Below are 14351 nucleotides of genomic sequence, written 5' to 3' on the forward strand. Positions count from 1 at the left end.
TCCGATGATCCGGTCCTGTGAACAGAAACTCACAATTTTCATTAGTTTTATTTTGAAGGTCTGGTTTAATAGACTTAAGCGGGCACCACTTGACTCTGCCATCTTTCCTGACAGTGACCTTTGGGTCGATCTTGGCATGGGGGGAGCGCTGCCAGCAAGTCCCCCAGCCAAGGGCAGTTTGCTGCAACATGGCCTGCCTGGCCACATTTAGAACATGCCATTACGGTGGCTATTGCGGCATGAACAGCCGCCTGAATTGGGGTCAGATGCTCTTCCTTTGCAACATGCTTAACCATGTCTGCGATACTTGCCGCCATCGGCAATGATCGCAAGATTTCTTTGGTTGCCGAATTGCATTGTTGGCGTAAACATTCCGCTACGACCGGGCTTTTTGCCTCTGTGGGCAGGGACGAAGAGTCGACCGCTGTCTGAAGGCGATCTACAAATCGTGTAAAGCTCTCACTTTCACTTTGCTTTATTGAGGACCATGGCGATGGTCTGGCAACAACTCTACAGGCTGTGCGAATAGCTTCCCTGGCTGCACAAGTAGTTGTCGTAACTTCATGGGCCCACAGGCCGTGGGCCTGCGCCTGGGGGGTGATCATTGTTGGATCTTTACCCATTAACCGCTGCAGGCTGGAGCCGTGTAATGGATGATCTGCCCCAGTTACTTGGGCTAAATACTTTATACAGTTGTCTTCCCATTCTTGTCTGAAAACGATCATCCCTGCTCCATCAAAGATTAGCCTACAAGTTTGTTTTATATCAAATGGGAGCATATCGTCCCCCCCGAAGATACCATCTATGAGGGTTGAAACCATGGCAGAATTAATCCCTTTATCCGCAATTGCCTTAACAATCGTTTGCACATCCTTAGGGTTTATCGGCGAGTAGACCCTCTGTCCTGCCTCCGTCACCCGGACTGGGAACGCTAGCGCGGCCGATGGGGCCCACTCGGCACACGCGATCTTTATTTCCCTCCAGTCCGTGAGAGGAGTTTCTTCCTTTCGCGGTTTTTGTTTAATTCGAATGGGAATATTTTGGCTTTTAGTTCTTTGGCTCTTAATTCTGTTTACCTTCTTCTTCTCCTTTCTTAAGTTTGAATCAGTTGTGAGCCACTCGTCCTCACTAGTGTCCGAGCCAGAGCTGGAGCTGGAGTCAGAGTCAGAGCCGGAACTCGACTGACTGGTCACTTCCGGGCTCCGGTACTTTTTCGTTAGGCTCCGGCCCCGCCTACTCCCCTTGTGGGCGGGCTGTTCTCCCCTCCTCGGCTCGCCCCGCCTCCTACTCACGGAGGCACATTTTTTCAAACGGCTGCTCTGATTGGTTCTCAGCGCCTCACTCGGGCCTCCCTCACCTGACCGGTCACCCCCACCGCTTTTCTCCTTCTTGTTGTCCTCCCCCTCTTGTTTATCTAACGGTTCTCGGCTGTTCTTGTTCTTCTCCCCCTCTTTGTTATCTAACGGTTTCTGTCTGTTCCCGCCGGGAGCATCCTCGCCCCGCCCTTCTCCTTGAGGCTCAGCGCCATTTTGAGGGGCATAGGGCGGTGGTCTGACCCAGGTGTCTCCATGGTCTGACTTCTTTTCGATATTTCTGGCTTCCTCGGCTAGCTCGCTCCAAACAGATTTCGGCTGTTTTTGCTCCTCTGTAAGTGGGACGGGGTTCAGGGATTGAGGGGGCGTATCGCCCTCATGCTGACCTTTAGGCTCAGCAGAATTGCCATCATCTGGGGGGTGCAGAGTCTGTGCGGCTGCCCCGACTCCCTTTTTCGGGGTGGCCAACAAACAGTCCTGTACCGCCGCCCAGGTCTCCTGCTCTTTCATAGCTTTCTGCAACGCCTGTACAACTTTTCCCCAAGCGTTAAGGTTTTTCCCACGACCCGAAGACATCGTCTCCTCGGCTAACGCCTTGGTACATTTGTCCCACACATCAGGGTGGAGAATATCCACCGGCTGATCTATAACCTTAATTTTTAAAAGCCTCGCAACAGCGAGAGTAAAATCTTTTGGCTTACAATCAATCCCCCAATATTTATGTAATTGCGACACGACCTTCACAAGGGCTTCCATCCTCCTTGTCCATCCGGGAGCGTCCTCCCCGCCAGGCTGGTCCTGCCACTCCGGCCGCCGTTCACCCGTCCAGACGATGCTTCCGGGTTTCGGCACCACTTGTTGCCGCTCAAGCGGCGTGGCGACCTGGTTCAGGAACGGCACGGCGACCACCCCCAGGCCGCTCGGGCCATCAGCACGCTGACACCAGTGTGGTAGACGGCAAATGGCGTTTATTGATGGGTAACAAGGTGTTATATAGCTAAGGTTTACAACGTCACATCCGTCTGCTTACATCATAAACTAACACTATTGGCTATTAGGGGCTCTACCTTTCCGTACAGCACGATATCTTCCAGCCGCCGGACCCTAACTATCTGTAACAGTGTAGTAATCTGCAACACGCAGCATGAATCTTGGCTCAGCATAACACTTCCCTTTGCATGTACTTTCCAGCCTGACTGCAAATGGGGCTCTGCGCTTCCTCCAAATCCTAACTCCATACTAGCACTAATGGGCAACTGCAGCATTTTGGCCGAAAAACACCACCAACCCTGTTTCTCACTCCAACCACAAAGTGTGCACAGCTTGAGTCTTGACACAGCATCTCACTTCCCTTGGCATGCCCTTTGCAGCCCCACTCCAAACGGGGCTCTCCGCTTCATCCATCCCCTAACTCCATACTAGCACCAACGGCCTGCTAAAGCGTTTCGCAGAAAACACCAAGGAACCTGTTTCTCACTCCAACCACAAAGTGTGCGCAGCACGAGTCTTGGCACAGCAGAACACTTCCCTTGGCATGCCCTTTGCAGCCTCACTCCAAACGGAGCTCTGCGCTTCCTCCATCCCCTAACTCCATACTAGCACTAATGGGCAACTAGAGCATTTCGGAAGAAAAATGACAACAACCCTGTTTCTCACCCGAACCACAAAGAGTGCACAGCATGAGTCTTGGCACAGCAGAACACTTCCCTTTTTCACTCCAACCACAAAAGTTGCCAGGCATGACTATTGGCGCTGCTTCACACTTCCCTTAGGCATGCCCTTTGCATGGGGCTCTTGCTTCTGCATGCCAAGGAAAGTTTGAAACTGTGCCAAGACTTATGCCTCGCAAAATTTGTGGTTGGGACGAGAACCAGGTTTGTTGGTGTTTTCCTGCCGAAAGAAATGCTGGAAGTGTGCTTTAGTGATAGCATGGAGTTCGGAGATCTCCGGAAGAAGCTTCGGAAGAAGCGCAGGGCCCCATTTGGAGTGAGGCTGCAAAGGGCATGCCAAGGGAAGTGTTCTGCTGTGCCAAGACTCTTGCTGGGCACAGTTTGTGGTTAGGGTGACCAATAGGGTTTTTCGTGTTTTGCTGAAGGAGATCGACCCAGATTACAAGATACAGACTCAATGTGAGTTTTCCATCTTGCTCTGTTTATTAACCGAGGTATGCAAACATTTATACCCTACAGGTATCCAGAGGCTCTCCCAAGCTCACAGGATTGGATGCTGGCCGTTGCTTAGCAGATTGCTAGACTGCATTTGCATGGCCCAGTCACAAGCTCCCTTCCTCAACTGGTACGGGCAAGTTTCCGTAAGTTGCTTGCTTAGAAACAGCGGCTTCCTTATTCCATCTTGGTCAAAGACAGGTCATTGCCACCTCCCTGTACATTACTTGACAAGGCGCGGGTTGTGCATCCGAAGATGTCCCCGATCAGCCAGCCACTCTTCCACAATTCCCCCTTTTTTTTCCTTTTGCAGCAACCAAGCCTTGTTAGTGAGCGAAAACATCATGCATTTGATACAAGAAAACGCGCAGCTAAGGATTCATAACACAAATAGCAATACAAGCAAGAATGTTAAACCCGTCTTTAGTAATGAGCATGGCCAGCCCTCAAGCCCAAGCCAGTCTGATAGCCCATTGAGACCAAAGAGGCCGATGTCCTTTTGGGTCTTCTGGGTGTGCTCCGTCAACTGTTGGATCTGCTGGTGGATTACCTTAGAATGGTCTTGTGGATCCATCCAGCACATTTTTGCAACACTGCCTAGCTACATGCGTAGTTACATTGTTATTGGTTACACACAGCTGTCCTCGTGTTGCACCTTGCGAAAGAACGGACTCAGTCTGGGATGCAGAGTGAGACAACTTTATTCTCAAACCCACTTCTTTTATACTCTCTTAACACAAGTGTTGCAAAGATTACAATCAATCAGCATCTTGCCAGCCGTGCAGTTGTGGTTATCTTCGTTTCCTTGCTTTGTTCCTCATCTGCTGACAAGACATTCCACATGCTGTTGTTGTCCTCCTCGTTTTCCTGCTTTGCTCCTTGCTGATAAGACATTCGTCCTTGTGGTCAATCGTCCACTACCAAGGCATTCAGCACTTCCGTCTCCAAAGCGAGCCTCCACATCTCCCCCTTCTTTATTTGTTTGTGGTATTGCCATAGCTGTTTTTAGCTGAACAGCCATAACTTGGCTAAAGGATCAATCAATCAAGCACTGAACACATAACAAGAAACAAGGCAGATACACTAACAATAAATGAAATACAGTTCGTACAACATACAGGTAGTACAAATGAACAAAATACAGTGAATACAATAATTAGAAACTTTGCGTTAATATGGCTAAGCAAAAGATTGTTTAGTTTGTTGCATTTACTCCCATGGTTTGATTCCAACAAGCATAACAGTGTCCTTTTCCCAAGGTCGCTCCACCAACACTCTCGAGTCTGTCCTTGAGATTCCCAGATCTCCCCCTTCTTTATTTATGAAGAATGCTTGTTTCAAGGCACGGTCTATTAAACACTGAATTGTTTTTAACAACCATGGGATACAAATTAAAAGGCAAACAAAGATTATCAGGCACATCAAACCTATTTGCAATGTTCCCTTAATCCACGCAGCTAATCCTAAATTCCCCAAAAGATTCCCAAAAATATTGAAACCATCGTCTTGACGTAACTTCTGCACTCCTTTTTGTAAATTTTCAATGCTTTTATGGATGGATTCCAAATGGTCAGATAAATTATACTTCTTTCCATTTGGCCCATCCATCTGTATAGTTAAGATACACACAATAATCCATTTTTACTGATCCTAACAAATCTAGCTCTTGTGGCTCTATATTCATTTTTGGAAACCATACCATGGGACCCAATTATTCCACTTATCAACTATCTCAGTTGCTTTATCACTTATATAGGAACGCCTTTCAAGGGGAACCTGCCAATCATCAACAGGTTGTCCTACCAGACAGGTAACAAAAGGATTTCCTGGACTAGATAATGACAAACCCAACGTGTCCTGTCCCGTTTGATTGGCCAGAGTTACCCATATGTTAGTTTTAGGCTGGGGTGGCATCCACTGCGGTGTGGGTGATGTCATGGTGCAGATGATGATGATGATTGTGATAAAAAAGGCTTGATCCATCGAGCAGGTACCCATCTTGGCCCTGAGCCTGTAGAAACACAAGCATATCCTCTACCCCAGGTTATTAAAGGAAAAGGCCCTTCCCACTGATTCGTCTGTGGGTTTTTGGCTACAACCTGGGCTTTTTCCTGAACTTTGTGTTGTCTGCGTGAATCAAAATGTCTGTATATAGGGGGTTCCTCTTCTGTCCAGTGATTTAAAAAATTCAACACATAGCAAGCTTTTGCTATGCGTTCCTGTGGGGATAACCCTACGCTCCCCTTTTTTTGTTTTTGTAGCATATTCTTAAGGGTGCCATGTGTACGCTCAATAATCGCTTGGCCTGTGGGTGAATGGGGGATACCAGTGATGTGTTGGATTACCCATCGTTGAAAGAATATTTGCGGTTTTTGTGCTATATAAGATGGACCATTGTCAGTTTTTATAGTTTTTGGCACTCCCAACATTGCAAAGGCCATCATAAAGTGTCGACATACATCTTTGGCCTTCTCACCTGTATGTACAGAAGCATAGATACAGGATGAGAAGGTATCAAGAGAAACATGCACATATTTAAATCTGCCAAATTCAGGGATATGAGTTATATCTGATTGCCAAATTTCAAGCGCAGAAAGACCCGAGGGTTTACTCCAATGGATGGTACTGGTAAAATGCGTTGGCAGTCTGGGCATGACTGTATGATTTGTCTAGCTTGTTCCTGAGTCAATTGGAACGACCTCCGTAACGCTTTTGCATTTTGGTGATAAAAGTCATGCGACAAACGTGCTTGTGCAAAGCGATCTGGTAGAACTACAGCTCCTGCAAGGCTGTCTGCTTCAGCATTACCTTCGCTAATAGGTCCAGGCAGCGAGGTGTGCGAGCGTACATGTTGGATAAAGTACGGATAAATCCTTCTGTTTAATAGCCATCTGAGTTTCCAGAGAAGCGCAAAGAGGGTCTCGATTGAAACCTCTTTTAAAAATGAGTATTCTAATCTAGAGACTAACCCTGCGACATAGGCAGAGTGTTATAATGTTAACTGCAGAGGGCCATCGCGTAAAGACGCGGACGACCGCTGATAATTCCACTATTTGTGGTGAGCCTGTGACAACATGTACATCGCTCTCCCAATGCCCTTCATCATTTTTCCAGACTACAACTGCACGCCCTGTCCTACCTGAGCCATCAGTACATACTGTAAGAGCATCAGGTATTGGCGTAAGGCTCAAATGGGAAACCGGTAATAGAGAAAGAGAGTTAAAAGACTGTATGATTTTATGTCCTGGAAAGTGGATACTTATTTGTCCTGGATAATCTGCCAAGGCACACTGAAAAACAAAAGACTGGTGAGTCAGAAAGGTTAATTGTTTTGTACTGAGAGGTAAATAAATAATATCAGGCTCTGTGCCATCTAGAAACATCAAACGCTCTCTTCCTTTTTGAATAACCATCGCGATCATATCAATAGCAGTTGTGACAGTTTTTGCCAAAATTATGAGGTAGAAACACCCGCTCTAAGATTATTAACGGACATGCATCCTGTGGTATCCATTGTGCTAATAGGCCATAAGGTTGGAAGCTAGAATAAAAAACAAAAAGACTGACAGGATAGTTCTGCTTTCGTCTGTGAACAGTCTGAGTGGCTAATTTGTTCACAACTTTGTCAAGTGCAGCTTGTGCAGGAGGGGTAAGCTTCCTTGGGGATGTCAAACTCGTATCTCCTTCTAAAAGCTTAAATAGAGGATGAAATTCCTCCGTGGAAATCCCTAGGGAGGGACAGATCCAGTTAATGGTTCCCAAAAGTTTTTGAAGACCATTTAAAGGTTTTATGTCTGTTTTTAGAGTCAATAATTGTGGTCGAATTTGATGATCAGAAATTCTCCATCCTAAATATCGCCAAGGCGGAGTTTGCTGTACTTTATCTTCTGCAATTTTTAATCCTGCAGCCAATGCTGCTCGCGTAATCTGACGCAGAGCCTCTTGTGCTGTTTCCTTTTGTTCTGCAGCAATCAATATGTCATCCATATAGTGATAGATGAGGACGTTGTTGAAACACTTCCGTACTGGACTTAAGACTGCTGCACAAATTGTTGACATAATGTAGGACTATTTTTGATGCCTTGTGGCAAAACTTTCCAATGATATCTGTTATGGGGTTCCACAGCATTGATGGAAGGTACAGAAAATGCAAACCAAGGTGCATCCTGTGGTGCAAGTGGAATGGTAAAGAAACAGTCTTTCAAATCTATTACGATCAAAGTCCATGTTTGAGGTAACATCGCTGGAGAAGGGAGTCCAGGCTGTAAGGCTCCCATATCTTCAATGACCTCATTGATTTTTCTAAGGTCATGTAACAATCTCCAGGAATTATTTTTCTTTTGAATTACAAAAACTGGTGTATTCCAGGGGCTTGTAGTAGGAACTATATGTCCAGCTTGCAATTGTTCCTCTACTAACTTGTGTAACTGCAGCAGTTTATTTCGTGGAAGGGGCCACTGATCCACCCATACCGGCTTGTCTGTTTTCCAGATCAAGGGTTGGACCTGCTGCTGGATAGTAGCCCCTAAGAAAAATCCATACTTAACTGCATGCCCCACTGACACAAACAGTCTCTCCCCCATAGGGTAACGGATCCAGGCAATATAAATGGTCTAATGGTTGGGGTTCTTCCTTCCGGACCAATAATATTTATCAGGCTTTCGCTTTGCATTGGGGTACTCTGCCCACCAATTCCCGAAAGCGATGTATGCGCATTCACCAGGGGTAAACTGTTTGGCCATTGCGAGGCAGTGATGACTGTAACGTCCGCTCCGCTATCTAAAATTCCTTGTGCATTAAACTTTATCACTCCTGATTGTAGTATACAGGATATCTGTGGGCGGTTCATAGTTACCTGTTGAGTCCAGAAAATCTCTGGTTGTCCCGTGGACCCAAAAGAGCCTATGCCGCGTTTAGTTTTTGCAGCATTTTGTGTCTGTGGTAAAAAGTATACTAGTTGTGCTATTCGGCTCCCCGCTGGCACAGTACAGGGTGGTATCGGAGTCCATACCATTATCTTTATTTCTCCTTTGAAATCTGCATTGGTAACTGCAGGCAACACAAACAGCCCTTGTCTTGTTGTTGAAGATCACCCAATTAACAGTGCTGCTATTCCTCGCCCCAGGGGGCCATGGACACCAGTTGGAATTAGCACAACTAGATGTATCAGTAATTAGCACTTCTATTGTGGTGGCCAGGTCCACCCCTGCGCTGCCGCTTGTGCTGGCACACAGGTGGCCACTGCTTCCCAGTGAGGCCGCTCTGAGGGGTGATTTGTTGTCACAGCACGACCCCTCACCGCGCTGCGCTTGAAGTTTCCCGAAGGGGCTAATGGTTGACCTTCCTTATCAAATTTTGATCGACACTGATTAGCATAGTGTCGTCCTTTGTGACAGCACGGACATATTCCAGGCGCTCCTCTGTTTGCTTGCCTTTTTGGACAGTATTTACGGATATGACCAAATTGGCCACAAGCAAAGCATGGATTTTTCATAGACATTGTTGCAAACGCCTCGGCCATCAGAGAGCATTCATATAGTTTAGAGCCGACATTAATGCACGCCTTCAGCATGTCATCAATAGTAGGATCCTTTAGTGTTCGTAAAACTCTCTGGCAATCAGGGTTAGCATTCTCAATTGCTAGTTGTTTAAAAATGTAGCTTCGTGCTTGTTCATTATCAATTTGCTTCTCCAGAGCCTCACTAAGCCTATCTAAAAACTTCATGTAAGGCTCATTCGCATCTTGTCTTATGGTAACAAAAGGCTGTCGTTGTTTACCACTCTCCGCAACGGCGCGGAGAGCAAGTGCCTTAACTTGCTGCAGGCCCTCAGGGGGGATTTCTGCTTGTGCTGTTGTGGCACTGTGGTCACCCTCCCCCATTAGCATGTCCACAGTAACAGTCCATAAAGGACCTCTTTTTGACTGGCACTGGTTTTCCTCCCCCTGTGCTCGAGCAAGCTGTCTCATTTTTGACTCCCACATCGTATATTGCATATCAGTCATAATCAGGCGAAACAAAGTTTTAAAATCGTGAGGAGTAAAAACCAAAGTATCACAAAGAGATTGTATAAGGTGGGTGGTATATGGTGCGCCAAGGCCATGATCTGTCACCGTGCGCCGCACGTCCTTAATAAGATTGTATGACAATCCTTCCCAGCACGGATTCTGGTCTGGCGCATAGATAACGGGGAAGGCTTTCAGCATGCTCACATCCCCCGCCTGTTTTGCTCCTCGTTTTTATCATGCAGATCCAAGGAGTATAGGTCTGGCTCCTTTCCAGGGTCAATAGGACCCGGGTCAAAAGGATCATCGTCCTGGTCATCAGGTGACTGTACCGTGAAGGCTTTTGCAGTGCATTTTGTTTCCTGATTCTCATCAGGACATGATTGAGGTAACGGAGGCGTGGAGGGGATGTCAGGGGCCCTGACTCCGTCATTTGCGTTCAACTGCGACTCACTATGAGATTTCAGCGTATCGAATACAACTCGCCTTTGTGGCAACAGGCCAGCAGCAGCCTTATCACCGCGAGTGGCACAGTCCCATAATCGGACCCCAATTTGGTCCCACTTCTCCGTATCAAATACGTTCTTACTGTTCACAGAGGGATCGTTTTTAGAAGCCCATGCAAGAACCTTTTGTAGATCTTCCCCATCTAATTTCTTGCCCTGTTGTTTTAAGATCTTAAGAAAGACTTCTAAAACATATTTTTGTTCCTTCGTTAAGTGTAACCCCATAGTCCCCAGCTGCTTACCTCTTTCCTTTCAAGAGGTGTTGGCGTGCACACAAAGGACGCTTCCTTTCAGCGTGATCCTTACGCCTCCTTTCAGCGTGAATCCCGGGAGTTCAGCTGGGCGGTGCAATCAAGAGACAGCTAGTCTTCGTGCCCCACGTTGGGCGCCATTTGTTGCACCTTGCGAAAGGATGGACTCAGTCTGGGATGCAGAGTGAGACAACTTTATTCTCAAACCCACTTCTTTTATACTCTCTTAAGACAAGTGTTGCAAAGATTACAACCAATCAGCATCTTGCCAGCTGTGCAGTTGTGGTTATCTTCTTTTCCTCGCTTTGTTCCTCATCTGCTGACAAGACATTCCACATGCTGTTGTTGTCCTCCTCGTTTTCCTGCTTTGCTCCTTGCTGATAAGACATTCGTCCTTGTGGTCAATCATCCACTACCAAGGCATTCAGCACTTCCGTCTCCAAAGCGGGCCTCCACATCCTCGTGCAATGTGACACACGGGATTGGTTGTTGCTAGCCGATCACGCATTTGTTTGATTGGCCCGTACATAAGCCGCACCTCCATCCTGCTCCGCATGGCCAAACTTGCTTTCAGTTTCATTCCTTCCTACTTCCCCTTTTCTGCAGCTCATGACCTACAGTAACCCTGTCCCCTTTTTGTTCTTCAGCCAGCCAACCCTTCCCTAAGGCCTTTCAATCATATTAGACATACATTTCAACAAGCAAGGTACAATTAACACAACATCAACAAAACACAATATCAACACCACCATCCCTGCACTTCGGATTAACAATTGTAACCATCCCGAAATTCCCCATCCACTTAACAAGTTGTCACATTGGTCTGCTATTCCACAAAGCCAACAACTCTTAACTTGGGTATAACTAACAATCTGCTTTAAGAGCATGACACATCCATTACATCAATAAAGCCTCCCTTGCCTCAGGTGTCATGGAGGCACACACCAAGGCTTCCTTTAAGCGATCAGGGAATGACATGTATGACTCCCCACTCACTTGTTTCTCCCACGTCAAGGCAAGTTTCCTTTACCATATCCGCTCCCCCTCTGCCCTGAGTCCCCTTTTCAAGCTTCTCAAGATGATCCAGTAAGCCTTTGGCCCAGCCAGGCAGTTCTTCATTCTTGGCTGGAGGGTCCGGCAATGGAGGCGCAGATGGAGCAGGCGCAAGTCGCTTCTCAAACACCAGCATCTTCCGACGCCACGGTGGCCCTGTTCCTGAAGTGCTCGATAGGGTAGACAAGACCGACTTCCACGTAGTCGCCAGGTCTCTCACATTTTTATCCTCGCTGGCGATGCGATCCCAAAGCAGCCACCCCATGTCTTCCCATGTCGAATACTAATCGTGGCTCAGCTTTGAACCCATTCGCTCTGCACCAGATCGAAAGCTTGCAGAGGGTCTGTTCATTGTGCTTGATTCCGCTCATAGAATATGTTGGAGGAGCTTGGGGTTTTGCAAGTGTCCCTTGTTTGCACAGCTCATAGAGCTTCTTCATACAGCCGCCTCTCGCTTGGCGAGAATTTGCAATAGCAGCTGCGTTGCCGCCTCCCTATCCATGGTTAAGGCAGTCTTCGCGGAGGGGCCCTGTGACTTCTACCCCTGGACCTGTGCCCTTGCACCCAGTCCCAGTGTGCCAATGCACTCACCGCCACGTGTTGATCCCCCGGTCTCCGCTCACCACTCAGCGTGATGTTCCAAGACCGACCGTTCCCGTACCGTTGTGCCAGCTCCAACGAATACCCGCACCATTGTGCCAGGTCCCTGTTCGGGCGCCAGATGAAGGAGATCGACCCGGATTACAAGATACAGACTCAATGTGAGTTTTCCATATTGCTCTGTTTATTAACCGAGGTATGCAAACATTTATACCCTACAGGTATCCAGGGGCTCTCCCAAGCTCATAGGATTGGCTGTTGGCCATTGCTTAGCAGATTGCTAGGCTGCATTTGCATGGCCCAATCACAAGCCCCCTTCCTTAACCGGTACGGGCAAGATTCCACAAGTTGCTTGCTTAGAAACAGCGGCTTCCTTATTCCATCTTGGTCAAGGACAGGTCATTGCCACCCCCCTGTACATTACTTGACAAGGCGCGGGTTGTGCATCCGAAGATGTCCCCGATCAGCCAGCCACTCTTCCACATTTTGCTGCCGAATGGAATGCTGGAAGTGTGCTTTAGTGATAGCATGGAGTTAGGAGATGGAAGAAGCACAGAGCCCCATTTGGAGTGAGGCTGCAAAGAGCATGCCAAGGGAAGTGTGAAGCCATGCCAAGACTCATGCTGGGAACAGTTTGTGGTTGGGGTGAAAAACAGGGTCGTTGGAGTTTTCCCGCTGAAAGAAATGCAGGAAGTGTACTTTAGTGATAGCATGGAGTTTGGAGATGGAAGAATCGCAGAGTGCCTTTTGGAGTGAGGCTGTAAAGAGCATGCCAAGGGAACACTGAGCCGTGTCCAGCTTTCACCTGCTCTCTCCTGCTCTTTGCAAGACCGTCCCTACCAAATTGGCAGCACTCCACCCGCACGACTTCTTTTTGCATCATCGTGAGAAGTGACTCCAATTGGGACATGCGAAAATGAAAGCGCTGCTAGTGAAGGACCCAGCTGCTTTCTGGCACTTAGCGGGCCACAACGGCGCATTCCTCCCATTCCTAAAGTAGTCTTCCCTGATCCTTTCTGTAGGAAATCTCCTGGATGGATCCTACCGGCAGAATCGACCGGTGGCTCTAGGAGCTCTGCAAAAGCCAAACAAAGTGACTCGAGGCACTACAAGGACTAACACCCTGAACATTGCTATTTAAATGCTGCAGTTGTGCCAGCTTTGCAAGAGGAAGCATTGGTATATTTTCGACTTTCTCTTTCAAATAGTATCTGGACTATCTCCTAAAGGAAACACTGAAAGTACGCTGAACGATATCCAAACTTAAAAGGTCTTAGTGACCTTTTTCTTAATGAGAATTTCTGAGATATGGGATTTAGCAATTCAAGGACAAGGATAGGGAACTTTTTCCAGCAACTTTTCAGTCTTTCAAGTTTTAGTCAAGCACCACATCATTGCTTTAATGGTAGGCCAACTGAAATGAAAGCTGTAGCGTGAACCGTCTCATTGCTCTCTGTAGAATTTTGAAAATACGTATAACCCTTTTCCATGAACTCCCGAAATGAGATAGCTTCTTCAGCAAAGTGAGGAATGCCTTTGGTTTCATTTTCTTCCCAGCCTAATTGCCAGCATTTACCCTTGCCTAATCCTTTTCTGGAGACTTCTTCTCCCGCTGTTCTTCTGAAATGAATTCAACCACACCTAAGGTTTGCTGCCCAGTGATGTGCAACCAAGTTGTTCCTTGCCTGTCTCACCCTCTTCTTTCTAATCTGCCACCGTTGTTTGAAATTTGCAGTTTTCCACTGGATTTAGATAAGGAACAACAGTATACAGGGGTCATTTGTAGCATGTGGAGAGTTGTAGTAGTTGGTGAAAGATTCTGGGGTTGATCCCTGGCTGTCCGAGAAGGGCACGTTGCCTCGTTTTCAAGATCGAGCATTTGCGATGCATAAAATACACCAAATCCATCAGGCAGAAACTTAGGGTTAATTGTCTTAATCTTCAACTTAAGAATTCTCATTTGTTATGGGTGATGCTGTAGATCCGGGTTCCTCAAACTACAGCCCACGGGCTGGATACGGCCCCCCCGAGGTCCTCAATCCGGCCCGCTGGTATTTACAGAACCCCCCTGTCCCTCCACCAGGGGTTGGGGGGAAACCAAGCAGCTGCAGATGACTTCCTGCTGCTTAATCTGTGCGCCGGCCTCCGCAGCCCACAAGCACCTGCCGGGCCTGGGCTGAAACCGGCACCTCGTCCTTGACCTGCCTCCCCAGGGGCGCCTGTCGGCTACAAACCGCGTCGCCACCGCCCCGTCCTCCTCCTCCTCCTCCTCCGCAACGCACGGCAGGTGAGAGGCGCGGGCATCTCCTCTGCCGGGCAAGCTGCCTCGGCAGCCTCTGGACTGTGAGGTCCAGCCAACTCGGGCGGATCGCCAGAGCCCCGGCGTGCCAAAGTTCCTTCGGTCCCTTCTGGCCACCTTGGGCTGAGGAGGGGGGCGGCAGCATCAGTGAGGGGGGCGG

At 47.8% G+C, this 14351-nt stretch overlaps 1 protein-coding gene across 1 annotated transcript; it reads right to left on the reverse strand.

The window, feature by feature from the left end:
* Positions 1-514: 514 nt before the first annotated feature.
* LOC148596268 (uncharacterized) lies at positions 515-5476 on the reverse strand (the record flags this gene model as incomplete). The annotated part of the gene is made up of 3 exons (XM_088524310.1): positions 5363-5476; positions 1120-1319; positions 515-1044 (listed from the first exon to the last, which is right to left on the reverse strand). Coding segments are annotated over exons 1-3 (844 nt in total), but the record flags the coding sequence as incomplete, so codon positions are not given.
* Between the last annotated feature and the right edge of the window lie 8875 nt (positions 5477-14351).

Source organism: Tinamus guttatus, unplaced genomic scaffold, assembly GCF_059628265.1.
Source record: "Tinamus guttatus ecotype Peru unplaced genomic scaffold, ASM5962826v1 Tinamus_guttatus_pri_ptg000019l, whole genome shotgun sequence".
NCBI lineage: Eukaryota > Metazoa > Chordata > Aves > Tinamiformes > Tinamidae > Tinamus > Tinamus guttatus.